General features: G+C 43.1%; 1 protein-coding gene and 1 pseudogene across 1 annotated transcript; one reads left to right on the plus strand and one right to left on the minus strand.

Annotated features, from left to right (window-relative positions):
• Positions 1–4,575: 4,575 nt before the first annotated feature.
• On the minus strand, positions 4,576–7,035 carry LOC101033591 (vigilin-like). Its single transcript, XM_074387346.1, is given in 4 exon segments — positions 4,576–4,871; positions 4,873–5,428; positions 5,430–6,556; positions 6,985–7,035. Coding segments are annotated over 4 exon segments (1,767 nt in total). The 3' UTR covers positions 4,576–4,838.
• A 4,636-nt stretch (positions 7,036–11,671) lies between these two features.
• On the plus strand, positions 11,672–13,064 carry LOC120365610 (asparagine synthetase [glutamine-hydrolyzing] pseudogene; annotated as a pseudogene).
• Positions 13,065–27,471: the final 14,407 nt, after the last annotated feature.

The following is a 27,471-nucleotide window of genomic DNA, read 5'->3' on the forward strand; positions in this document are numbered from 1 at the left end:
CAAGGTCAAGAGATCGAGACCATCCTGGTCAACATGGTGAAACCCCGTCTCTACTAAAAATACGAAAAATTAGCTGGGCATGGTGGCGCGTGCCTGTAATCCCAGCTACTCAGGAGGCTGAGGCAGGAGAATTGCCTGAACCCAGGAGGCGGAGGTTGCGGTGAGCCGAGATCGCGCCATTGTACTCCAGCCTGGGTAACAAGAGTGAAACTCCATCTCAAAAAAAAAAAAAATTTATGTAAGCCCACTTCTAAACAACCTATGGAATGCTTGCCATGCCCGTAACTTTTTCTCAATATAGCAGCCACAGGAGATTCCTTAAGCTTTAAGTAGCCATTCTTTGTGTCAAGTAACCTTCTCATCCTGGCAACAATGTATTGGCCCAAGAATTTGAACCCAACAGTCATGGAAGATATTGGGGAAATTCTTGAATAAGCTTGAGTCCTCTGGCATCCCTGTGGAACAGTTATTCTCACATGAACGAGTCAGTAGTAGTTTATGACCACTGATCTTAAGCAAAGTATGCCAGGATTCCCCTAACTCATAACTGCATTGAGAGAACAAGTAACATTTGTAAACACTGTTATTTAGGAAAGTTTACCCTTTTTTTTTTTTTTTTTGAGACGGAGTTTCACTCTTGTTACCCAGGCTGGAGTGCAATGGCGCGATCTCGGCTCACCGCAACCTCCGCCTCCTGGGTTCAGGCAATTCTCCTGCCTCAGCCTCCTGAGTAGCTGGGATTACAGGCACACGTCACCATGCCCAGCTGATTTTTTGTATTTTTAGTAGAGACGGGGTTTCACCATGTCGACCAGGATGGTCTCGAACTCTCGACCTCGTGATCCACCCGCCTCGGCCTCCCAAAGTGCTGGGATTACAGGCTTGAGCCACCGCGCCCGGCGAAAGTTTACCCTTAACATACACTTATTAGAAAGAGTAAGCAAGCAAAATGATAAACTTGACTGTTTGTATCCTAAAAGATTAAAAGAGCTACAAATAGTCCATTTCTAGCTCAGACGAAAAGGAGGAGTAGGCTAGGTGTGGTGGCTCATACCTGTAGTTCCAGCACTTTGGAAGTCCAAGGCAGGCAGGTCACCTGAGGTCAGGAGTTCGAGAGCAGCCTGACTAACATGGTGAAACCCTGTCTCTACTAAAAATACAAAAATTAGCCAGATGTGGTGGCACATGCCTGTACTCCCAGCTACTCAGGAGGCTGAGGCACCTTGAACCTGGGAGTGTGGGAGGCAGAGGTTGCAGTGAGCTTGGGTGACAGAGACTGTCTCAAAAAAGAAAAAGAAAGAAAAGAAGGAGTAGAAAAAATACTAATTATTAATATTTATTGAATGCTTACTCTATGCCAGAAACTGGTCGTTGTAAGTGACCTGAATGTATTCTTAATCCTCACAATTCTATAAGATGGACACTATTATCCCCTCTTACAGATGAGCTGGTTAAACAATTTGCTGGTGGTGAACAGCTAGTAAGTGAAAAGGCAGGGATGATGAACCGAGACAGTGGGCATTCAGATCATATGTACTCCACTGTGCTATACTACCCCTCCTCAGGTGGCTGCAATTGCAGCTTTTAATATTTTTCTTTAAAAAAAAAAAGATGAGGTTAGAATAGAAAAGTGTCAGCAATTAACGGCACTCATTGATAGGTACACAGTTATTACCTTATTCTTTGTTTCTCTGCATATTTCAATCACAATATTAACACAATTTAATTGTGCTGTTTAGCAGCAACAAAATAGATAAAGTAATCAGTATGTACATATGAGTCAGGGAAGACTTTTATAGAATAGGAGATGCTTGTGTTGGATCTTTAAAGAGTCCAAAGTTAGATAGGCCAGGTGAGATGGCTCACACCTGTAATCCCAGTACTTTGGGAGTTCAAGGTGGGAGGATCCCATGAACCCAAAAGTTCTAGACCAGATCTGGTAACAAAAGGAGACCGACCCCCACCCCCGTCTCTACGAAAAATAAAAATAAGAAGTAAAAAAATTAGCCAAGCATGATGGTATGCACTTGTAGTCCCAGCTACTCTAGAGGCTGAGAAGGGAGGATCACTTGAGCCCAGTAGCTAGGGGCTGCCGTGAACTATGATCCCACCACAGCCCTTCTGCCCAGGCAACAGAGCAAGACATTGTTTCAAAGCAAGCAGGCAAACAAACAAAAGTTAGATAAATAAATAGACATTCTGGGTAAAGGAGAGAGAATACCACATGTCATAATAGCAAGGTGTGAAGCTAGCCACATGCATTCCCAAGTTACAAATGATACCACTTGAGTGGAGAAAGTATTAGAGACAAGTCTTCAGGAAGAGGCAAGGGCCAAGACCTGAAGAAAGTGAATACTGTTCTAAAGAATATGGGGACATTGCAGGCACTAATTAACAAATAACATAGCAATTGAACTCTAGGGCGTTGATCCTTGCATCCTTGTTTCTTTGTTTTTTAAAGACAGAGTCTCTGTCACCCAGGCTGGAGTGCAGTGGTGCAATCATAGCTCACTGTAACCTCAAACGCCCAGGCTCAAGTGATCCACCTCAGCCTCCAAGTAGTTGGGACTACAGGCATACCCCAGCTAATTTTTTTTTTTTTCTGGTAGAGATGGGGTCTTACCATGTTGCCCAAGCTGGTCTCAAACACCTGCCCTCAAGCCCTCTTCAGGGCAGATCGTCCCACTTCAGCATCCCAAAGTGCTGGGAAACAGGCATGAGCACAATGCCCAGCTATATCCCTGTTTCTTGACGAAGGAGAAATTAGCCATTCTTGAATCTGGAAGACATTAGTACCAGAGAACTCAACTGGAGAATACTGAGGAATCCTCCAGAAGCAGAAAACTGCAGGGAGGGGACAACTTCCACTGAAGCCCATAGGAACAAGCTAGTGACTGCGTGAAGGAGACAGCCCAACACCTGAGGACCATGGAAGGTAAGGAGCTAGAGCCATGTGTTTGTCAATTTCAATTTGCATGCAGGCTTTTCATAATTTTTCTAGATATTTTCTTTCATCCTTTTTTGGTTTATGGTTTGCTTTGTTGACAGACAGCTTGTTGTTTTTTTTTCTTGAGACGGAGTTTTGCTCTTGTTACCCAGGCTGGAGTGCAATGGCGTGATCTCGGCTCACCGCAACCTCCGCCTCCTGGGTTCAGGCAATTCTCCTGCCTCAGCCTCCTGAGTAGTTGGGATTACAGGCACGTGCCACCATGCCCAGCTAATTTTTTGTGTTTTTAGTAGAGTCGGGGTTTCACGATGTTGACCAGGATGGTCTCGATCTCTTGACCTTGTGATCCACCTGCCTTGGCCTCCCAAAGTGCTGGGATTACAGGCTTGAGCCACCGCGCCCGGCAAACTATGATTTCTTAGAGCCAGATGGAACCGGCTTATGAGAATCAACTGTAACTTGTCAGGAATCTTGCTAGATGGTTGAGAAACCATTGGTGGCTTGAAATCAGTCTACAGAAACATGCGCACCATAGAAATCAGAAAACACAGTTTTATTTGTCCTTACAGTGTGTGTCTAGAAATATTACTGCCAGTGTTCTATACGCCAAAGTTATTTGAAGTAATCATTTCCCCTGTGTGATTAGGTTTCATATTCAGGTCTGTGCATTTGTTTCTATTTGCGTCCAATTGTTTCTGTTTGTGTTTGACTTAATTTTGGTTTTTGAATATGTGAGTCATTTACATGATTGAAAAGTAAAAACCGTATAATGAAAGATACTCAGAGAGTTCTTGCTTTCACCCCTGTTGCTATTCCCATCTCACCCATCCTTCAGAAGTTGACATTTCCATTTTTTTTTAACTGTCACTCTAAGGATATGCTTAAGTTACTCCATTTTCAACAATTTCTTGTTTATTATTTTTTCCAAAAAAAGTACATATATATATATGCATAAGTGTGTGTGTGTGTGTGTGTGTGTGTGTAAATGTGCCTAGTTTATTCAATCAGTCTCCTATTCATGGATAGTTGTATTGGTTTAGAAGAGTCACTGAATCGAAGGGTAGAAGAACATGTAATTTTGTTAATTATTGCCAGATTTCCCTCCAGGGGAGTTGTGCCATTTTGCAATCCCACAGCAGTGTGTGGAAATACCTGTTTCTCCCCAGGCTTACCAACAAAGTATGTTGTCAAGCTTTTGGACTTCTGCCTAAGAACTGTGAGGGGTCTGAGATTTTTGCCCTCCTTGCATGGTGGATGCCTTGCCCTGGTGGGCTTGTGTCACAGCAGAAGGACACTGAGATTAGGAAACCCCCAGTCTTATAAGGAGCTGCTAAAAAACCTATGTAACATTTGTCCTGGAGGAATATGTTGTTTTTTCATCTTAGGTGACAAATCTACCCTCTGTCCTTCCAAGATGTTTACAACACAAAAGACATTGAGAAGAGAAGCTGTCAAAAGATGTATGGAAACACCATGAAGGACTGTCTTCCAACACTGCCAATCTGAAAAAGGAAGAATAATACTTGAGTATACGCTGTCCAGTACCTCCTGTGAATATCGAAATCCACAAATGCTCAAGTTCCTTATGCAAAATATGGTAGTGTTTGTATATAACCTATGCACATGCTCCGCTGCAGCCTGTTATCTTAACATGAGTGCCCACGACCTTGTTTAGTGTTAACGGCGGAGCAGGTCCTGAGCGGGCACTGGGCATGGCCAGGCCTGGAGGAGCGGCGTGCACAGAGCCAGGCGCTGGCTTCTCTGTGAGACCTCGGGAAGGGGGGAGAGCATCAACAATTTAAGGAGGGTCCAGCCGCTGGGTCAGATTGAGACAAACCATGTGTGGTTGGGTTCCGGTCAGCAGGCTGGAGAGGTTTCTGCTTTTTGATCATTATCGTTTGGGGCCCCACGGGAGGGTCTTGGGGGGCCACCTGAGCCCCAAAGCTGGGAAATTCCTCAGAGCTGCTCATGTCAGGAGGCTTCTCACTGCTGCTGGCAGTCTAGGGCGCGTCCCGCACCACAAAGCCTCTGGACCGCGCCCTGGCCTCCTCCTGTTGCGTGGGTTTCACGTACACCTGCAGCGCCTCGCTGTCCACCACGTTGGCCAGGTATTCCTCCTCCAGGTTGAGGATGTGGTCAATGGCTTCCTCCACGTTCTCTGGGAGCCCTGTCACAGTGACGAAGTTGGGGTCTGGGGCTCCGGTCTGTGGAAAGCGAATGTCCACCTTGAATTCGTCCATAATTTTTCGAATGGCTTTGCCGCGGGCCCCGATGATAGGGGCGTGAACACGGTGGTCCAGCGGGACGTCCTCAGAAACTATCTGCTCAAGTTCACCCACAATTCTCAATATAGCGTCCCTGGCAGCTTCTATGTTGTTTTCGTACCCTGTGATGGTAATTTGGTCCTGAGGCTGGCTCCTGTCGTCCTTATCAGGGAACTGGATGTTCACGTCGTGCTCCAGCCGGATTTGGGTGATCACTGCCCCCGATAATCTTGGGATGGTATATGGGGTCTACAGTGACACTCAGCTTAAAACTCCTTAAAGCCCGGTCCTCCTGCTCGGTCTGCAGCTCCTTCACACGCTCCAGCAGTCCAGCCTTGGCCCGGTCCAAATTTGCGGCGAGGCCCGTGATGGCGATGATGTCAGACTGCAGCTCGGGGGCTGGGACGTGTATGTTCACCTCAAACTCATCCATCACCTTGCGGATCCCACTTCCTTTCTGCCCAATGATGTAACGGTGAAGGTCAAAGGGCACCTCTACTTCCATGGTGACAGGAACCAGTGCCTGCAGGGCTTCCTTGGCAGCCTCGCACTTTTCCTTCCGGCCGGAGATGATGATGATGATGTCACACCTCCTTGGAGAGCCAGGATCAGCGTCTTTGGCCTCTCTCCCCTCCCCAGCTTCGTCCCCGTTCTCCTGGACAACTGGCTCTATACTGTGAACTGGGTTCTCCTCTCTGTCTGGGAATTTAATCTGAACATTGAAATCCCGAGTAATCTGCTGGATTCTGGAACCTCTGGGGCCCATGACAGATCGATGGAATTTCTGGGGTATAGCACATTCTAATGTCACCTGAGCTTCCAGGTCCTCAATGATCTCCTGAATGCGCTTCTTGGCGCCCTTGAGGGTGACTTTGTCCCTCTGTGTGCCGGAGCGTGGGAAGCTGACCGTCACGCCGCCATACTCTTCAGCGATCTCCCGCAAGACCTGGCCCCTTCGGATGACGAAGTGGCGGTGGTGCCTGGGGTCCACCAGCAGGCAGTCTTCCACCACATTATCCAGGTTTTGGATCAAGGCCTCCAGCTCCTTCTGCGCTTCCCGGACGGCGTCCTCCTTTCCGATGATGGTGATCAGGTCCTGGTCCTTGTCCTCGGCCGCAGGGAAGATGATGCGCGCTCCCGTGCTGTCACGCACCTTGCGAATTTTGCCGCCCCCCTTGCCGATGAGGAATCTGTGGTATTCTGGCTTGGCGCGGATGTCAACAGTGAAACTCTTGGTTTGCTTCTCTTCCGCCAGATGCAAGAGCTGCTTCTTGGCCTTCTCCACATCCGAGGAAGGGCCCCTGATAACAACAGTGTCGCTTCCTGAACCTTCATACTTATAATACTTAATACAATATAAATGCCAGGTAATTGCTGATATACTCTATTATTTAGGGAATACTGATAAGAAAAAACAGTCTGTACATATTCAGTACAAACACAATTTTTTTCCAAATACAGTCATGCACTCATAAGGACATGTTTGACTACACATACAATGGTGGCTATACCATATAGCCTATGTGTGTTGTAAGCTATGCCATCTAGGTTTGTGCAAGTACACTCTATGACATTTGCACAATGGTGAACTCGCCTAACAACACATTTTTGAGTATGTATCCCCATCATTAAGCAATACATGACTGTCACTTCTATCCACAGTTGATTGAATTTATAAATGTGGAATCCATGAATGCCGAGGGCTGAGCATATGTTAATTTGCATTTCTTTTATTATAACAAGTGATGCTGACTATTTTTCCAAGCACTTCACAGACATTTGCCTTTCATCTTCTGTGAACTGTCTCTTAAGACTTTTGGCCATTATCCTCCTATGTTTTTTACTTCAAAAACTTTTTTTTTTTTTTTTTTTGAAACAGAATCTCTTTCTGTCACCCAGGTTGGAATGCAGTAGTGTGACCTCCATTCACTGCAACCTCTGCCTCCAAGGTTCAAGCGATTCTCCTGTCTCAGCCTCCTGAGTAGCTGGAACTAAAGGTATCCACCACCATGCCCGGCTAACTTTTGTATTTTTAGTAGAAACAAGGTTTCACTATGCTGGCCAGGCTGGTCTCAAACTCCTGACTTCAAGTGATCCACCTGCTTCGGACTCCCAAAGTGTTGGGATTACAGGTGTGAGCCACTGCACCTGGCCTCTTAAACAGTAAAATCTTTTATACTTAAACAGCTTTATTGAGATATATTATATATACCATTAAGTTCACCCATTTAAAGTATACAATTCAATGGGTTTTAGTATATTTACGGAGCTGTGCAACCATTGCTATAGTATAATTTTGGAACATATTTAACACTCCAGAAAGAAGCCCCTTACCTCTTAGTAGTCATCGCCATTCCTGGCCCTCACTCCCACCCCACCCAGCCCTATGTGACCACTACTCTACTCTATCTCTATAGGTGTGTCTGTTCTGAACATTTCTTTTTCTTTTCTTTCTTTTCTTTTTTTTTTTGATACAGAGTCTCACACTGTTGCCAGGCTGGAGTGCAATGGCACAATCTAGCCTCACTGCAATCTCTGTCTCCTGGGTTCAAGTGATTCTCCTGCCTTACCCTCCCAAGTAGGTGGGATTACAGGCACCTGCCACCATGCCCAGCTAATTTTTTGTATTTTCAGTAGAGACAGGGTTTCACCAGGTTGGCCAGGCTGGTCTTGAACTCCTGACCTCATGATTCACCCACCTCAGCCTTCCAAAGTGCTGGGATTACAGGCATGAGCCACCGTGCCCAGCTATTCTGCACATTTCATATAAACGGTATCATACAATACGCAGTCTTTTGTGACTCTTACACTTAGCATAATATTTTGAAGTTTCTTCCATGTATCATGCATCAATACTCTTTGTTTTTTTAGTTATTTATCTATGATGGAAATTAGCTATTTTGTGTAATTTAAACTACAAATTTTCTCCCAGTTTTTCATCTCTTTTGATTTTGTTTATGATGTTTTTGCCAAGCAAAACCCTATGCATATATCGGCCAGGTATATTGGCTCACACCTGTAATCCCAGCATTTTGGGAGGCCAAGGTGGACAGATCACCTGAGGTCAGGAGTTCGAGACCAGCCTGGCCAACATGCTGAAACTCTGTCTCTACTAAAAATACAAAAATTAGCCAGGTGTGGTGGCATGCGCCTGTAATCCCAGCTATTTAAGAGGCTGAGGCAGGAGAATCCCCTGAACATGGAGGGAAGAGGTTGCAGTGAGCTGAGATTGTGTCCCTGCACTCCAGCCCTTGTCTCAAAAAAAAAAGTCTATGCATATACATGTGTATATATAAATATAAATATAAATATATATATATATATATATATATATATATATACATACATATATGTTTGTGCATATATGGATACAGCTGTAGATATAAATGGATAGACTTGAATTTATCAATCTTTCTCCATGGCTTCTGGAATTTGAGTTATAATTAGGATGGCTTTCCTTTGTCCAGATTGTAAAGAAATTCATGTATGTTTTCTTCTTGAACCCGTTATGTTTTCGTTTTTTTGTACACTAAAATAAGGGATCTGTTTGAAGTATATTCTAATGTAAATTTATTTATTTATTTATTTTTTGAGATGAAATTTCATTCTTGTTTCCCAGGCTGGGGTGCAATGGTTGAATCTCAGCTCGCTGCAACCTCCACCTCCTGGGTTCAAGCGATTCTCCTGTCTCAGCCTCCCAAGTAACTGGGATTACAAGTATGCACCACCATGCCCAGCTAATTTTTGTATTTTTAGGAGAGATGGAACCCCATCAGGTTTCATCAGGTTGGCCAGGCTGGTCTCAAACTCCTGACCTCGTGATTCACCCCCCTTGACCTCCCAAAGTGCTGAGATTACAGGCATGAGCCACTGGTGCCCATCTTTTTTTTTTTTTTTTTTTTTTTTTTAAGACAGAGTTTTACTCTTGTCACCCAGACTGGAGTGCAATGGCACAATCTACACAATCTCCTGGGATCAAGTGATTCTCCTGCCTCAGCCTCCCAAGTAGCCGGGATTACAGGCCTGAGCCACTGCGCCCAGTCCTTATGTAAATTAGGGACATAAACACTCCAGTTATGCTAATGCCATTATTTAAAAGTGAATCTTTTTTGGCCTGGAATGGTGGCTCATACCTGTAATCCCAGCACTTTGGGAAGCCAAGGCGGGTAGATCACTTGAAGTCAGTAGCTCGAGACCAGCCTGGCCAATATGGTGAAACCCCATCTCTACTAAAAATACAAAAAGTTAGTTGGGCGTGGTGGCACACACCTGTAGTTCCAGCTATTCAGGAGGCTGAGGTGAGAGAATTGCTTGAACCCGGGAGACAGAGGTTGCAGTGAGCCAAGATTGCACCACTGCACTCCAGCCCGGGTGACAAAGCAAGACTCTGTCTCAAAAAATAAAAAAGTTAATCTTTTCCCCAGTAATTTCAGATTCTGCCTTTGTCATATGCTAAATTTCCCTGTGTACTTCAAACTATTCCTACTGGTTTGTATGCCTAGCCAGGAACCAACACCACACTGTTTTAATTATCAGATCTTTATAGAAAGTTTTAATACATGGTAAGACCAGTCCCTTTTATTGCACTTGCTCTTGAAGATGTTCATAAGTATTCTTGCTTATTTATTTTTCCATATGAAGTTTAAGATTCTGTGCCAGGAAAAATTTTGCTGGCATTTTTATTGGGATTATATTAAATTTATACATTAACTTTATTTATGTTGATTGGTTCTATTCAAGACAAGGAATGTGTTTCTATTTTTATTCTATTTTGTTCTATTTTTGTGATTTTTCAGGACTATTTCAAAAAAGTTCTCATACAGGCTTCATGTGTAATCTTTTTTTTTTTTTTTTTTTTTTTTGAGACGGAGTTTCGCTCTTGTTACCCAGGCTGGAGTGCAATGGCGCGGTCTCGGCTCACCGCAACCTCCGCCTCCTGGGCTCAGGCAATTCTCCTCCCTCAGCCTCCTAAGTAGCTGGGATTACAGGCACGCGCCACCACGCCCAGCTAGTTTTCTGTATTTTTAGTAGAGACGGGGTTTCACCATGTTGACCAGGATGGTCTTGATCTCTTGACCTCGTGATCCACCCGCCTCGGCCTCCCAAAGTGCTGGGATTACAGGCTTGAGCCACCGCGCCCGTCTCATGTGTAATCTTTTAAACTATAGCCCTATCCTCTATGAAACCAGGTCAACTGAATATCACCAGTCATGGCTACTCTTCTCTTTGAGGAGAGCGGGGGAAGGGGGCTGCCAAAGAGCAAACATCTACATTCTTCTTCTTCTTTTTTTTTTTTTTTGAGATGAAGTCTTGCTCTGTTGCCCAGGCTGGAGTGCAATGGCATGATCTTGGCACACTGCAACCTTCACCTTCCAGGTTCAAGCAATTCTCCTGTCTCAGCCTCCCGAGTAGCTGGGATTACAGGCATGTGCCACCACGCTTGGCTAATTTTTGTATTTTTAGTAGAGACGGGGTTTCACCATGTTGGCCAGGCTGGTCTTGAACTCCTGACCTCAGGTGATCTGCTCACTTCGGTCCCCCCAAAGTACTGAGATTACAAGCATGAGCCACGGCGCCCAGCCCAAACATCTACATTCTACTTGCCCTGATTCTTGTTCACTCCACTGAGGATTTTACATATATTTATATTACTGGCTATGATATTTAACAGTGTCTTTAGGAAGCTTTATTGTACAATATGGCTAAGCATAATGCATGATGGGAAATAGCTTGGAGGGTGGATTTGGGGATACAGTATATAATAGGATTTTGGAGTTAATTGTTTTTTGACTCAATTCAGAGACTTCTAATGGGTACGACTCATCTCCCCAGTAAGCTGATTCCAGCAGTCAGAGGAGAAACATTTTGATCAGACTACAAAATGCAGAATTTCCCTGATATCCATCAGGGCACTTTACCTTATGAGATAGCTGTACTCAGGCTTACTCCAGGCTTCACTCTGAGACCTTCTAGATTAATAGTAGGGAAAACAGGGAAGAATGGGGGAAAGGAAACAGCGTATTTCTTTCCTCAAGTCCTTCCAACCTTGCTTCACCTTAGAGAACAATGAGGCTTATTAAGTGGGGCCAGCAGCAATCTTGTGTAATTGTTCAGCCTCTTCTCTGTTGACTCCTCAGCCTCTTTTGCCACCCTTGAGTTACCCACAGCTTGGCTAAAATAAAAGACTTCTTCCAGGTTTCTCAGGCTTTAAATCTTTCCTAGTATACCTGTTCCTGCTTAAAATGTACCAGAACATCCACACAACAGGGTACTATATACCTATAAAAGAATTGTGGAAAATCTCTATATTTAACTGTCCAGTGATTTCCAGGATATATTGTTCAGAGAAAAAAATCATGGTATAGAAAAATGTGTACAGTTTGCTACTATTTATCTAAGAAGAAAGGAATAGAGATATATGCAGAGATGCTTGTACTGAAAGTAAACAATGGAAATAGCCCACAGCCCTGGCCTCTGCTCACACACCCACAGAGCCCACAGATCCACTGTACCATGTGTGGCATTTGGGCTCTCTTTGGCAGCAATGATTGCCTCTCTGGTCAGCATCCGACTGCTATGAAGATCACACACAGGGGTCCAGATGCATTTCATCCCGAGAATGTCAATGGATACATCAACTGCTGCTTTGGATTTCACCAGTTGGTGGTGGTTGACCAGCTGTTTGGAATGCAGCCAATTCAAGTGAAGAAATATCTTTATTTGTGGCTCTGTTGCAGTGGTGAAATTTACAACCACAAGAAACTATAATACCATTTTGAATTTCATTACAAGGCCAAAGTGGATGGTGAGATAATCCTTCATCTTTATGACAAAGGAGAGACTGGGCAGACAATTTGTATGTTGGGTTGAGTCTTTGCATTTATTTTATTAAATACTGTCAATAAGAAAGTATTCCCGGTCAGAGACACCTACCTAGAGAGTCATCACTGTAGAGATTAACCTCTGCATGCCCTCTATAACAGTGTGGAGAAACCATTTTGGGATAGAAACTGTGAAGAACAACCTCTGGACTCCTTTTGACAGTGCTATTAAGAAACAACTGATGACAGAGAAAAGGCTCGGATTCCAGCTTCGTTGCTGCCACTCTGTTGATGCAGCAGAAAGAGGCCCAAGTGTAAGTAAGACACTCTCTAGACATCTGTGATTGGCATGGAAAATAGTCTGAAGGTACTGACTTCTAGAAAAATGGAAAACCATATTGAGAGTGAACACAACTCTGAGGAAGGCATTCAGGTCCTGGATGAAGTAATATTTTCCTTGGAAATTTAAGACATAACAATAGTTCACACTTCAGTAGGTAGGTATTTAATTTCCAAGTATACTTGAAAGAACACAGATAGCATAGTGATCTTCTCTAGAGAAGGTTCAGATGAAATTACACAGGGTTACATAGACTCCTCCTCAGGAAAAAGTCAAGGAGGAGAGTCAGGGGCTTCCGAATGTCTCTTTGTTTGATGCACTGTGTGCAGCTTGACCTGCTGCTGCCCATGTGACCTTGAACTGAGAGTCTCATTCCTAGATCATCTATTTTCTTCTTATTGCCTCTGGTGCCAGAAATAAGAATTCTGAAGAATAAGACAGGAAAACATCTCCTGATAAAGATATTTGAGTACTATACTTGATATCTAAAGAGATTCTCTGGCAAAAAGAAGCCTTCAGTGATGGGATAACCTCAGTTAAGAATTCCTGTTTTAGGGTTTTACAGGAATATCCTGAACATTATGTTGATGATGTAATGAATGGCAACTGCAGCGCAAAAATTTTCCTTCACTGTTCTTAAAACTAAATAAGGCTATTACAGCAATCTACAAATTCAATGCAGTTCCCATTAAAATACCACCATCACTCTTCACAGAACTAGAAAAAACAACCCTAAGATTCATGTGGAACCAAAAAAGAGCCCGCATAGCCAATGTAAGACTGAGCAAAAAGAACAAATCTGGAGACATCACATTACCTGATTTCAAACTATACTATAATGCCACAGTCACAAAAACAGCATGGTATTGGTATAAAAATTGGCATAGACCAATGGAACAGAACAGAGAACCCAGAGATAAACCCAAATACTTACAGCTAGCTCATCTTTGACAAAGCAAACAAAAACATAAAGCGGGGATAGGACACTCTATTCAACAAATGGTGCTGGGATAATTGGCAAGCCACACGTAAGAGAATGAAACTGGATACTCCTCTCTCCCCTTATACAAAAATCAACTTAAGATGGATCAAGGACTTAAATCTAAGACCTGAAACTATAAAAATGCTACAAGATAACATCAGAAAAACCCTTCTAGACATTGGCTTAGGCAAGGAGTTCATGCAAATGCAATAAAAACAAAGACAAATATGTGGGACTTAATTAAACTAAAGAGCTTTCACATGGCAACAGGAACCATCAGCAAAGTAAACAGACAACCCACAGAGTGGGAGATAATCTTCACAATCTATATATCTGACAAAGGAATATTACCCAGAATCTACAATGAACTTAAACAAATTAGCAAGAAAAATAACAAACAATCCCATCAAAAAATGTGTTAAGGAGAATAGACAGTTCTCAAAAGAGGATATACAAATGGCCAACAAACACGTGAAAAAATGCTCAGCATCATCAATGATCAGGGAAATGCAAATCAAAATCACAATGTGATACCACCTTATTCCTGCAAGAATGGCCATAATCAAAAAATCAAAAAATAATAGATGTTGGCATGGATGTGGTGAAAAGGGAACACTTCTACATTGCTGTTGGGAGTGTAAACCAGAACAACCACTATGGAAAACAGTGTGGAGATTCCTTAAAGAGCTAAAAGTAGAATTAACATTTGATCCAGGAATCCCACTCCTGGGTGTCTACCCAGAGGAAAAGAAGTCATTATATGAAAAAGATACTTGCACACAAGTTTATAGCAGCACAATTCACAATTGCAAAAATGTGGAACCAGACCAAATACCCATCAATCAACAAGTGGATAAAGAAACTGATAAATATGTGTGTGTGTGTGTGTGTGTGTGTGTGTGTGTGTGTGTGTCTGTGTGTGTGTGTGTGTATATATATATATAATGGACTACTACTCAGCCATAAAAAGGAATGAAGTAACTCAGGATTGTAAAACCAAACATCATATGTTCTCATTCGTAAGTGGGTGCTAAGCTATGAGACTGCAAAGGCAGAATAATTATACAATGGACTTTGATGACTCAGGGGGAAAGTGTAGGAAGGGGGTGAGGGATAAAAGACTACAAACTGGGTTCACTGTATACTGCTCGGGTGATGGGTACACCTGAGTCTCACAAATCACCACTAAAGAACTTACTCATGGGCCGGGCGCGGTGGCTCAAGCCTGTAATCCCAGCACTTTGGGAGGCCGAGGCGGGTGGATCACAAGGTCAAGAGATCGAGACCAACCTGGTCAACATGGTGAAACCCCGTCTCCACAAAAAATACAAAAAATTAGCTGGGCATGGTGGCGCGTGCCTGTAATCCCAGCTACTCAGGAGGCTGAGGCAGGAGAATTGCCTGAACCCAGGAGGCGGAGGTTGCAGTGAGCCGAGATCACACCATTGCACTCCAGCCTGGGTGACAAGAGCAAAACTCCGTCTCAAAAAAAAAAAAAAAAAAAAAAAAAAGAACTTACTCATATAACCAAATACCACCTGTTTCTCAAAAACCTATGGAAATAATTTTTTTTTAAAAAAAGCATTGATTAAAGGCAAAAATAAATAAATTAGTCCATGTAAAAAAGAAAGACATGCTCACATTTATTTATTGCAGGATGTCTGTATCAGAAAGTTATGTAAATACATAGAAACAATACAAAAGTCCTTTAGTAAGGAACTGGTTGTACAATTTTAAAGCCACATGTTGGCATACTATGCCACTGTAAGCAGAAATTAAACAAGGGGTGTGGTGCAGGCCTGTAGACCCAGCCAGGAGTTGGAGGCTGTGTTATGCCATGATTGTGCCTGTAAGAGACACTGCACTCCACCATGGGCAACACAACCAGACAAACCCCATGTCAAAAAAGAGAGAGAGAAAGAAACAGAGAGAGAGAGAGAGAGGAATAGAGGAACTAAGGAAGGGAGGGAGGGAGGGAGAAAGGAAGAAAGGAAGGAAGGAAGGAAGGAAGGAAGGAAGGAAAAGAGAGAAAGAAAGAAATTAGAACTATCGCTACTTATTATCATGAAGTAATCTCCATAAAAGAATAATATGAATCATATTTTATTGTTGTTGTTTTGGTTTGATTTTATTTGTTTTTTTTTTAACAATGAAATCCCTTTATTGAATATCTTGTTTTGGTCAGTTTTGTTGAGTGAATTTTTTATAGGAATCTTGATAGGTCCTCCAAGAAATTGCCATAAAGCCTTATTCAAGCCAGTCCAGCTTTCAGAACAAGCAGATTCCCGGAATAAGGAGTGAACACTGTATTTATGGCTTCAATTTTTATATCCCAATTCTGATTGAACAGCATTTTTGTCGGTGTTTGCATTTACCAGTTTATCTTAAAGGGTGTAACAAAGGATACAGATGGAGGGACATACAGAGCAAGGTACATGGTCATATGTTTCATTTGCTGTATTTTGTGATGTCTTGACACCTTGAGGGCCTTGCTGGCCAGGGAGAGACTGCCTTTCCCAGGGCTAGTTAATTCATAGAGGTAGCAAATGGCTCCCTTGTAAACTCCCTTCCTCCCTCCCTCCCTTCCCTTTTCCTTCCTTTTTCTCTCTCTCTTCCTCTTTTTCTCTCTTTTCTCTTTCTCTCTTACTTTCTGACAGAGTTCACTCTTATTGCCCAGGCTGGAATGCAGTGGCACAACCTCAGCTCACTGCAACCTCTGCCTCCCAGATTCAAGCGATTTCTCCTGCCTGAGCCTCCCAAGTAGCTGGGATTACAAGCCAGTTAATTTTGTATTGTTTGTAGAGATGGGGTTTCGCTATGTTGTTCAGGCTGGTCTCAAACTCCTGACCTCAGGTGATCCATCCGCCTCGTCCTCCCAAAATGCTTTAGAGGCCTGAGCCACTGCGCCCTGTGGACTCACCTTTCTTATGCAAACCGACCAACCAAAGCACATATTTCCAACCACTTTAGCTTACTCTCAGACACCAAGTGAACATTTCCCCTGCTCTAAGTCATCCCAGACACCACGTCTATGACCCGGAGGCAACTCAAATTGATTTTAAGTTATACAATCCGAAATTTGCTCAAACTTGCCTATGCCCTGCCTCATCCCTTCCTTTCCACAGAAATGGCAATAAAGGCTCTGGGCCACACTCTTCTCCTTTCCTCCTTCCGCCTCCTGACCAATCCTGGTACTTCCCATGTAGCCCTATGTGTCATGGTGTGGGCCCCTTCTCTCAGGAACTGTAAGTAGTAAGACTTCTTTCAGGGCATGTTGGCTTACACCTGTAATCCCAGCACTTTGGGAGGCGGAGGCAGGCAGATCACAAGGTCATGAGATGGAGACCATCCTGGCCAACATGGTGAAACCCAGTCTCCACTAAAAACACAAAAAATGTGCTGGCGTGGTGGCACATGCCTGTAGTCCCAGCTACTTGGGAGGCTGAGGCAGGAGAACCACTTGAACCTGGGAGGCGGAGGTTGCAGTGAGCCGAAATTGCACCACTGCACTCCAGCCTGAGTGACAGAGAGAGATTATGTCTAAAAAAAAGACTTCTTTCAATGGCATTGTCCTCTCTGTATCATCACTCAGTCACCTCTATAAATTAAAACCCAGGTACAGCGGGTGGGGTGGCTCACGCCTATAATCCCAGCACTTTGGGAGGCCAAGGTGGGCAGATCACCTGAGGTCAGGAGTTGGAGACCAGCCTGACCAACATGAAGAAACCCCATCTCTACTAAAAATACAAAATTAGCCAGCATGATGGTGGGTGCTTGTAATCCCAGCTACTTGGGAGGCCGAGGCAGGAGAATCGCTTCAACCTGGAGGCGGAGGCTACAGGGGTAAGCCAAGATCACATCATTGCACTCCAGCCTGGGCAACAAGAGCAAAAGTCTGTCTAAAAAAACAAAAACAAAAACAAAAAAAAAATCCAGGTGCAATTAAAGAATAAATCATAAAATATTTTTAAGTAGTTAATTATGGGAAAGGGAAAGAATTAGGTGAGGGTGGCTAGAATCGAAGGTAGACTTCATTGAAATACCTTGTTCCAAAGATTTGACTTTGGAAGCAAGTACATATTTTATATAACCATAAAGTAAAATTGAATTTTAAGGGGAAATTCCCTAAAATAAAATCAAATAGTGCTTAATGCATATCCAGTTGTGGCATAACCACACATAAAAACCATTCCAAATGACTTCACAATAGAACATTTTCACTGCACATCACTAAAGGAAAATATCCTGAAGATTAAAAATTGTGGGTCAGGGCCGAGCACGGTGGCTCAAGTCTGTAATCTCAACACTTTGGGAGGCCAAGGTGGATGGATCACAAGGTCAAGAGATCGAGATCATCCTGGCCAACATAGTGAAACCCCATCTCTACTAAAAATACAAATATTAGCTGGGCTGGTGGTACGCCAATTGTAATCCTGGCTACTCAGGAGGCCCAGGCAGGAGAATCACTTGAACCCAGCAGGCAGAGACTGCAGTGAGCTGAGATTGCACCGCTGCACTCCAGCCCGGCAACAAAGCAAGACTGTCTAAAAAAAAAAAAAAAAAAAAAAAATTTGTGGGTCACGCATGGTGGCTCATGCCTGTAATCCTAGAACTCTGGGAGACCAAGGCAGGTGAATCACCTGAGAACAAGAGTTTGAGACCAGACCGGCCAAAATGGTGAAACCCTTTCTCTACTAAAAATGCAAAAAAAAAAAAGAAAGAAAGAAAGAAACAATTAGCCAGGCATAGTGGCATACACCTGTAGTCCAGCAACTCAGGAGGCTGAGGTAGGAGAATTGCTTGAACCCAGGAGGTGGAGGTTGCAGTGAACCAAGATCATGCCACTGCACTCCAGCCTGGGCAACAGGACCAAAACTTTGTCTCAAAAAAAAAAAAAAATTAAAAATTGCAAAAAATAAAAGCTTAAGCTGACTTCAATAATCATGTTATTAACAGCAGTATTGATATTATTATTCTGAGACTGCTGTGTGCACATTTTGAAATGAGAATGAATAATTTTGTGAAATGCCAATTCTATTATTCCTATAAGCTTGAATTTAGCTTGCAAATATTTGTATTAGTCAGCTATATACCTAATCATGCTGCATAACAAACCACTCTAAACATCAATGACTTACAACCCTAAGCATCATTCAAGTATCTGTGCCTCTGTTTTAAGCTACATTCTACAGGTTGACTGGCATTTGAACAATTTAGGCTGGGCTCAGCTGGGCTTGGCTCCAGATGCAGGTTTGGTTCAGGTCTACAAGATGTATCTTTCATTATTCTGGAAGCAATAGGCTACCTGTGGCATGTTCTCATGGCAATGGCAGAGGTAGAAGAGAGCAAGCCCATATGCACAAGCACATTGCCAACCTTTGCTGTCTCACACGGTGGAAAAAAATAACTACCACAATACCAGTATGAACTTGTAATATATTTTAGTAAAATGAAACAAAAAAAAGGTCCTTTTCTTTGTCCACCTAAAATGTCTAGAAACAAAAATACCTCAGTAACGATGGCACCTGAAGGAGTTGAGAATATGCCACCGCAAAATATGCCATGCTGGCATGTTGAGTGCTTTGAGTTAAAGACATTCAATAAACAGCAGATGGAAGGATACTCTGATCTCTCTCTTTTTTATTTATTTATTTTTTTTTGAGGTGGAGTCTTGCTCTATCATCCAGGATGGAGTGCAGTGGCACAATTTTGGTTCACTGCAAGCTCTGCCCGCCAGGCTCAAGCAATTCTCCTGCCTCAGCCTCCGGAGTAGCTGGAATTACAGGCGTGCACCACCACATCTGACTATTTTTTTATTTTTAGTAGAGACGGGGTTTCACCATGTTGACCAGGCTGGTCTCAAACTCCTGACATCAGGCGATCCACCTGCCCTGGCCTCCCAAAGTGCTGGGATTACAGGTGTGAGCTAACACATCTGGCCTGATCTCCCTTCTTTTTCTTTTTTCTTTTCTTTTTTTGAGATAGAGTCTTGCTCTGTCCCAGGCTGGAGTGCAGTTGCAGAGTAGAGGTAATGTTTACCTCCTCTGCGTACCCATTGTTGTCTCTAAATACCATTTCCAATTAAAAGGAATCAGAGTGCTTTGGGGAAATGACTGGATCCAGGTCTGGGACAGAAAATGGACAAAATGAATTTGGAATATTTTATCCCACCAGATAGTAAGTAAGTTATCAGAGATTACTAGGGACATGTCAAAAGGATTTAGGAGCCAACTTGAAGAGGCACTCACTGGCCAAATACGGAAGAATTTGAACATCAATAAGAATAATACTGCAATGGATTAACGCATATTATGATATTTAAATACATGAAATAATAATGAGACTTTAAAAACTGTTCATTGTTGGAAGATGTTCATCACTTCAAAATGCTCATCATTTTCAAAACTGGTAAATAAAGGGAAATAAGCATATATCCTGTCTTTTCTGTATGCATTCTATCATTAGTAAACAAATAGTAATGAATAGGAAGTTTCTCTTTATATATATTCCAACTAACATGAGAAGGAATAATTGAATTTGATATCATTTTTCAAAAGGTAATGAATTAAGTATCATTTATGACTGCTGACATCACAAAGAGAGAGAGAACCAAATATCATGGCCTCCTGATAAAAGAATACAACACTGCCTATGCAGTAGGCTTCCCTCCAGACCCCCAGAATTTGAATCTGAATCTCATCAAGCCTCCAGATCCAATATACAAGAAATATGGAGGAGAGAGACTTAAATGACACCATATAAAGGCAATAGCAAAATCCAGATTATGGAAAACTGCAGGAACAACTCATTTCCTCAATACGTAAGTTGCAAGAATAAAACAAAGATGTAGGGGGACTCTATAGATTTTTAAAGTCTTAAGAACTGACAATACTCAGGAGACTGAGGCAGGAGAATCACTTGAACCTGGGAGGCGGAGGTTGCAGTGACCCGAGATCACACCACTGCACTCCAGCATGGGCAACAGAGCAAGACTCTGTCTCAAAAAAAAAAAAGGAAAGAAAGAAAGAAAAAGAACTGATAATACAAATGTTGGAGAGAATATGGAGCAGTAAGAACACTCATACATTGCTGATGAGTGTAAAATAGTACAACCATTTTGAAAGCTCTTTGGTAGCGTCTTAAAAAGTTGAATGTAAATCAGGCAAGGCGGCCTGGTGAGATGGCTTATGCTTGTAAGCTCAGCACATTGGGAGGCCAAGACACGCAGATCACTTGAGGTCAGGAGTTCGAGACCAGCCTGGCCAACATGACAAAACTTTTTGTATTTTGTAGAAATACAAAAATTAGCCGGGTGTAGTGGCAGGTGCCTGTAATCCCAGCTACTCTGGAGGCTGAGGTAGGAAAATTGCTTGAACCTTGGGAGGTGGAGGTTGCAGTGAGCTGAGATTGTGCCACTGCACTCCAGCCTGAGTGACAGAGTGAGACTCTGTGTCAAAATAATAATAATAAATTTAAAAATCAATAAATAAATCAGGCATGGTGGCTTACTCTCACCCATAATCCCAGCTACTTTGAGAGGCTGAGAGAGAAGGATCACTTGAGCGCAGGAATTTCAGGCTGCAGTGACCTACGATCATACCACAGCACCTCAGCCTAGGCAGCCAAGCAAGACCCCATATCTTTAAGAAAAAACTTGACTATATATATACCCTACGACCCAACAAATCCACCTCTAGGTGCTTATCCAACAGAAACAAAAACAAGAATGTTCTAAGCATTTTTAAAAAATGTTCTTGTATTAAAAAACAGCCGGGCGCGGTGGCTCAAGCCTGTAATCCCAGCACTTTGGGAGGCCGAGGCGGGTGGATCACAAGGTCGAGAGATCGAGACCATCCTGGTCAACATGGTGAAACCCCGTCTCTACTAAAAATACAAAAAATTAGCTGGGCATGGTGGTGCATGCCTGTAATCCCAGCTACTCAGGAGGCTGAGGCAGGAGAATTGTCTGAACCCAGGAGGCGGAGGTTGCGGTGAGCCGAGATCACGCCATTGCACTCCAGCCCGCGTAACAAGAGCGAAACTCTGTCTCAAAAAAAAAAAAAAAAAAAAATTTAAGCCAGATGTGGTGGTGGGCGCCTGTAATCCCAGCTACTGTGAAGGTTGAGGCAGGAGAATCGCTTGAACCAGGAGGCGGAGGTTGCAGGGAGCCAGATGGCACCATTGCACTCCAGCCTAGGCAATAAGAGTGAAATTCTGTCTCAAAAATAAAATAAAATAATAAAGTAAAATAAAATAAAATAAAAGATGTTTTGATTTGCAAAATAAAAAGTAAAAGTAAACAATAAAAACGGTTGCATATCCTATGAGAGCTATTCCTATACCCAATTTAAGTGGATATTTTAGGAAGACAGCTCTACCAGTAATAATATGCTCAACTCTCTTGTTAATAGCAACGAGGAAACAAATACCCAAAACCCAGAAAGCAAAGTCAATCAATATCTAACTCTCTCTCTCTCTTTTTTGAGGCAGAGTTTCACTCTATCACCCAGGCTGGAGTGCAATGGCTCACTGCAACCTCTACCTCCTGGGCTCTAACAATCCTCCTGGCTCAGCCTCCCTAGTAGCTGGAACTATAGGCATGTGCCACCAAACTCAGCTAATATTTGTATATTTTGTAGAGATGAAGTCTCACTTTGTTACCCATGCTGGTCTCAAACTGCTGGGCTCCAGTGATCCACCTGCCTCCGCCTCCCAAAGTGCTAGGATTATAGGCATGAGCCACTGCACCTGGCCTACCTCAGCCTTTTGAATGGATCACTTTTTCGCCAAAATATCTGACAGGTAGTAAAACGGATTGATACATACACATACACACACACACAGATGCTAATAAACATTGAAATGCCCCAAGCAATACTAAGTCCACAAGGCCTACTCTTTTAAGTAACAATATGGCAATTTGACTTATTATATTAATTTGACTAAATAAAACATACACACACACACAGCATACAGCATATGTAATCTTGTTCTTCAAGGCATCAGGAAGCAATCTCAGCTTCAAATTTCTGATTTGAAATCACTTCAAATCTCATAAACACACTCTGCTTTGCCCTGTTGTGAAAAGATCAAAAATAAAACCCTGACCTTCTTCAACCTACTGAATGGAGTTCCTATGTGCCAATGGAACCCTAGAGAAACCTGAAAAACTGAATTTTTGGCCATGACGGGAAGGGAGGTTAAAAACACCTAATTATCCCCGCTCCCTTTTGGAGATTAGGTAAAACTGACCAGCATGAACATTGAAACAGAGATCCTAAGACTGACAGAACATTCTCTTTGTGACAATAGGATAACAAATTTCAACCTGACTCTGGCATAGCATCACATGACAGATAGGAGATCCCGAAGAAAATCAAAATATTTTACTCCATAATAGATTTATTTGACATATTTTGAAATGACCCAGCAAAGCCATCTTTCACGGGGGAAATTTGCATCTGTAGAGAATCTCCATTAATGCAGCCAGGCCTTTCCCAGATCTAGGAGAGATTAAAAGTCTGACACCTTTTAAGATGTGAAAGAAAAAAAAACATTTACCATTTATTCTCACCAAAGGAAGAGCCTGGAGGCTTCTTCTAAATAAAACACAGCTTCCACAAGCCTCCTTATCTTAACTCAAGCATTTCTTTCTACTGACTTCAAGTCTTTAGACAAAGCTTAATTCTTTCAACCAACTGCCAATTAGATAATATTTGAATCTACCTGTGACTTCTAAGGCCCCCTGAACCCTTTCTCCCAACCCCCATCATTCCCAACCACCCACTTTGAGATATCCTGCTATTCTGGGCCAAAGAATGTATACCCTTAGTATTGATTTCTGTCTTTGCCTGTAACTTCTTTCTCCTTAAAATGTATAAAACTAAATTGTAACCCAACCACCTTGGGTGCACTTTCTTAGTAACGTAGAATTATTTTGCTCCTTAGCTCAGTTAATCCGGGTTCTTGTCTCATGACCAGAGAGAATTAGGTACATGGACACATCAAAGGGTGAAGAGGAAGGAATTTATTAAGTGAAAGGAAAACTCTCAGCAAAGAGAGGGGGTCCTGCAAGCAGGTTTCCACCTCACAAATTGAATACAAGGGCTACCACACAGAAACGGAAGAGGCCAGGCTTCTCCCCTGCACAAGGTGTGAATTCCTGGTGGCTCCACCCCATTCCCCCGGTACACATGGGCCTCCACTCCAGTCTGCTGAGGGCATGCCCAAGCAAGAACCCCGCATAGCTTCCCTTATTTGCACAAAACATCTGGTGAAAACACTTGTGGGGGGCTGGGCAGTGGCTCATGCCTGTAATCTCAGCATTTTGGGAGGCCAAGGTGGGCAGATCCCTTGAGGCCAGGAGTTTGAGACCAGCCTGGGCAACATAGCAAAACCTCGTCTCTACCAAAAATACAAAAATTAGCTGGGCATGGTATGCACGTCTGCAGTCCCAGCTACTGGGGAGGCTGAGGCAGGAGGATCACTTGAACCTGGGAGGCAGAGGTTGCAATGAGCCGAGATCATGCCACTGCACTCCAGCCTGGGTGATAGAGTGAGACTCTGTCTCCAAACAACAACAACAACAAAAACCACTCGTGGTGCGGGTCAGAGATTCTTGGGTCCCTTCCCTATTTGCCTAGGCCTTTGGCTTCCTCCTGCTGCTATCAACAGGACTTCTTGAGACTGTTCCCTAGGCCATGGTTATTTGTATTGGCTCAGAATAAACCTCTTAGAATATTTTATAGAGTTTGGGTTTTTTTTTCATTAACAATATACACACTCTCTCACAGATACAATGTACAATCTGGATAAGACAAAGACAAGAAGCTTTGGTAAGAATATGAAGAAATTGAAACCTTCACGCATTGTTGGTAGGAATGTAAAATGGTGCAGCCACTATAAGAAAACAGCTTAGAAGTTCCTCAAAAAGAAAAATAGAATATAATTACCATGTCATCCAGCAATTCCACATCTAGGTTAAAATGGTAAATTTTATGTTACGTATGTATTTCATCACAATAAAAAAAAAAAAGCAAAGTTCTATTTATTTATTTTTTGAAACAAGAGTCTCACCCTGTCGCCCAGGCTGGAGTGCAGTGGCATGATCTTGGCTCACTGCAACCTCCACCTCCCAGGTTCAAGCCATTCTCCTGCCTCAGCCTCCCAAGTAGCTGAAATTATAGGCATGCCCCACCACACCTGGTTAACTTTTGTATTTTTTAGTAGAGACAGTGTTTTACCATGTTGGCCACACTGGTCTCAAATTCCTGACCTCAGGTGATCCATCCACCTCAGCCTCCCACAGTGCTGGGATTACAGGCGGCAGCCACTGCACCTGGCCAAAAAAAAAGCAATGTTCTCAACAGTATTCTACCTCTTATGTAAGAAACAGACACGTAAGACTATAGGCCAAGCTCAGTGGCTCATGCCTGTAACCCCAGCACTTTGGGAGGCTGAAGTGGGTGGATCACCTGAGGTCAGGAATTCGAGAACAGCCTGGATAACGTGGTGAAACCCGGTTTCTACTAAAAATACAAAATTAGCCAAGCATGGTAGCACATGCCTGTAATCCCAGCTACTTGGGAGGCTGAAGCAGAGGAACTGTTGGAACCCAGGATGTGGAGGTTGCAGTGAGCCAAGACCGCATCACTGCACTCCAGCCTGGGCAACAAGAGTGAAAGTCTGTCTAAAAAAAAAAAAAAATATATATATATATATATATATATTCATATTCCCTTATATTTGCCTAAAGAAATATTAGAGGAACAAGCAATAAACATGTAAAGTTACCCTAAGAGGAGTAGTGCAATTAGGTGGGTGGCCACAGATGTGAGAAGGAGATTTCTCACAATGTATACTTTTATTTGAGACAGAGTTTCGCTTCTGTTTCCCAGGCTAGAGTGTAATGGCAGGATCTTGGCTCACTGCAATCTCCACCTCCCAGGTTCAAGTGATTCTCCTGCCTCAGCCTCTCGAGTAGCTAGGATTACAGGCACCTGCCACCATGCCCAGTTAGTTTTTGTATTTTTAGTAGAGATGGGGTTTCACCATGTTAGCCAGGCTGGTCTCAAACTCTAAGGTTATCCACCTGCCTTGGCCTCCCAAAGTGCTGGGATAACAGGCATGAGCCACTGTGCCCGGACTCAGTGTATACTTTTCATATAATTTTTATTTTTATGTAATGCACTATGAATAAATTTTTCGAACAAGTAAATAAATACAATTTATCCAGATATGAGTTTTTCTTCTGCCCCTCAATGAATACTCAGAGAGTGACATGGCTTTTCTGATCATTCTTACTTAATTAAAAGTCCTACATTTGAATGACAAACGTAGTCTCAATTTCATTTCATTTATTTATTTATTTATTTTGAGACAGAGTCTCTCTCTGTCACCCAGGCTGGAATGCAGAGGCGCAATCTCAGCTCACTGCAACCTCCACCTCCTGGAGTCAAATGATTCTCTTGCCTCGGCCTTCCAAGTAGCTGGGACTACACAAGCCTCCCACCATGCCCAACTAATTTTTTTTATTTTTTAGTAAAGATGGGGTTTCGCCATATTGGACATGCTGGTCTCAAACTCCTGACCTCGTGGTCTACTCGCCTCAGCCTCCCAAAGTGCTGAGATTATAGGCGTAAGCCACTGTGCCCAGCTTCAGTTTCATTTTATTTTTTATTTTTATTTATTTATTTTTTCTTTGTTTTTTTTTTTTTTTGAGACGGAGTTTCACTCTTGTTACCCAGGCTGGAGTGCAATGGCGCGATCTCGGCTCGCCGCAACCTCCGCCTCCTGGGTTCAGGCAATTCTCCTGCCTCAGCCTCCTGAGTAGCTGGGATTACAGGCACGTGCCACCATGCCCAGCTAATTTTTTGTATTTTTAGTAGAGACAGGGTTTCACCATGTTGACCAGTATGGTCTCGATCTCTTGACCTCGTGATCCACCCGCCTCAGCCTCCCAAAGTGCTGGGATTACAGGCGCGAGCCACCGCGCCCGGCTCAGTTTCATTTTAAAAAAATGTTTGATCCCATAAAATAATGTGCTGCAAAGTTATTTGAATGTAGATCTTTTCCTCTCCTAGGGACGGGTTCTGCAGTGGGGTAAGCCTGTTAGTGCCATAAGGAAACATGGTCCTTTCTCCCCTCAAGCTGCTATCCTGCCTCCTGTGAATTTACTAACCTCTCTTTCTGACCTGGCCCTCTCCACACAGAGGAGGACAGCAATGTTCTTATTCTACCCATAAAGTCACGAGATGGTTTTCATGCTTTCTGGGATTGCAGAAATTGAAAGCTGACTCTTTCTCTTTTGGAGTCCTTTATAGCAGAAGTCACCAGCGGCAAACTGGTCTCTGTCAGTGGCCTGTGAGGAACCAGGCCACACAGCAGGAGGTGGGCAGCAGGCAGGAGAGCATTACCTCCTGAGCTCCGTCTCCTGTCACATCAGTGGCATCATTAGGTACTTACAGATATCTCCCAGAATAATGATGTCACATCAGCGGCATCATTAGGTACTTACAGGGGCGCAAACCTTATTTTGACCTGCACATATGAGTGATCTAGGTTTCGTGCTACTTCTGAGAATCTAATGCCTGATATCTGGGGTGGAACAGTTTCATCCTGCAATCCTCCTCCGCCCCTCACCCACCGCATCCATGGCAAAATTGTCTCCCACGAAAATGGTCCCTGGTGCTAAAAAGATTGAGAACCTCTGCTTTATAGGTGCTTAAGAGATATCTCCCAGAAATCGTTGTTAGACTCTTACCTGCAGTTCTCTTGACCAGGAAAAAAAATGCACTCTATTTCAAGGACCTTATTCATTTCTAACCACTAATAATTCAGTGAGTTTCTGCTAGCTTCTCCCCTGCTAGGCCTGTTCGCCCTGTCAGTGGTTTTTGAGTCAGATTATGAAATGGCCCCAAACAGGCTGACTTTTCATGGGACAGATCTTCATGTCTCATGAACATCTAGTTCACGGGAAACACTTAAGCAGTCATTGCCTAACAAACTCCGGAATAACAGGATGATTACAGTCTACCAGTACTCTCCTTTGTTCCACCTCCAAGCTGCAAGGCAGCTCTTCTCTTAATCTCAAGATTTCCTGAAGCGGAATCAGACAT

The sequence above is a fragment of the Saimiri boliviensis genome, chromosome 16, assembly GCF_048565385.1.
Source record: "Saimiri boliviensis isolate mSaiBol1 chromosome 16, mSaiBol1.pri, whole genome shotgun sequence".
Classification (NCBI taxonomy): domain Eukaryota; kingdom Metazoa; phylum Chordata; class Mammalia; order Primates; family Cebidae; genus Saimiri; species Saimiri boliviensis.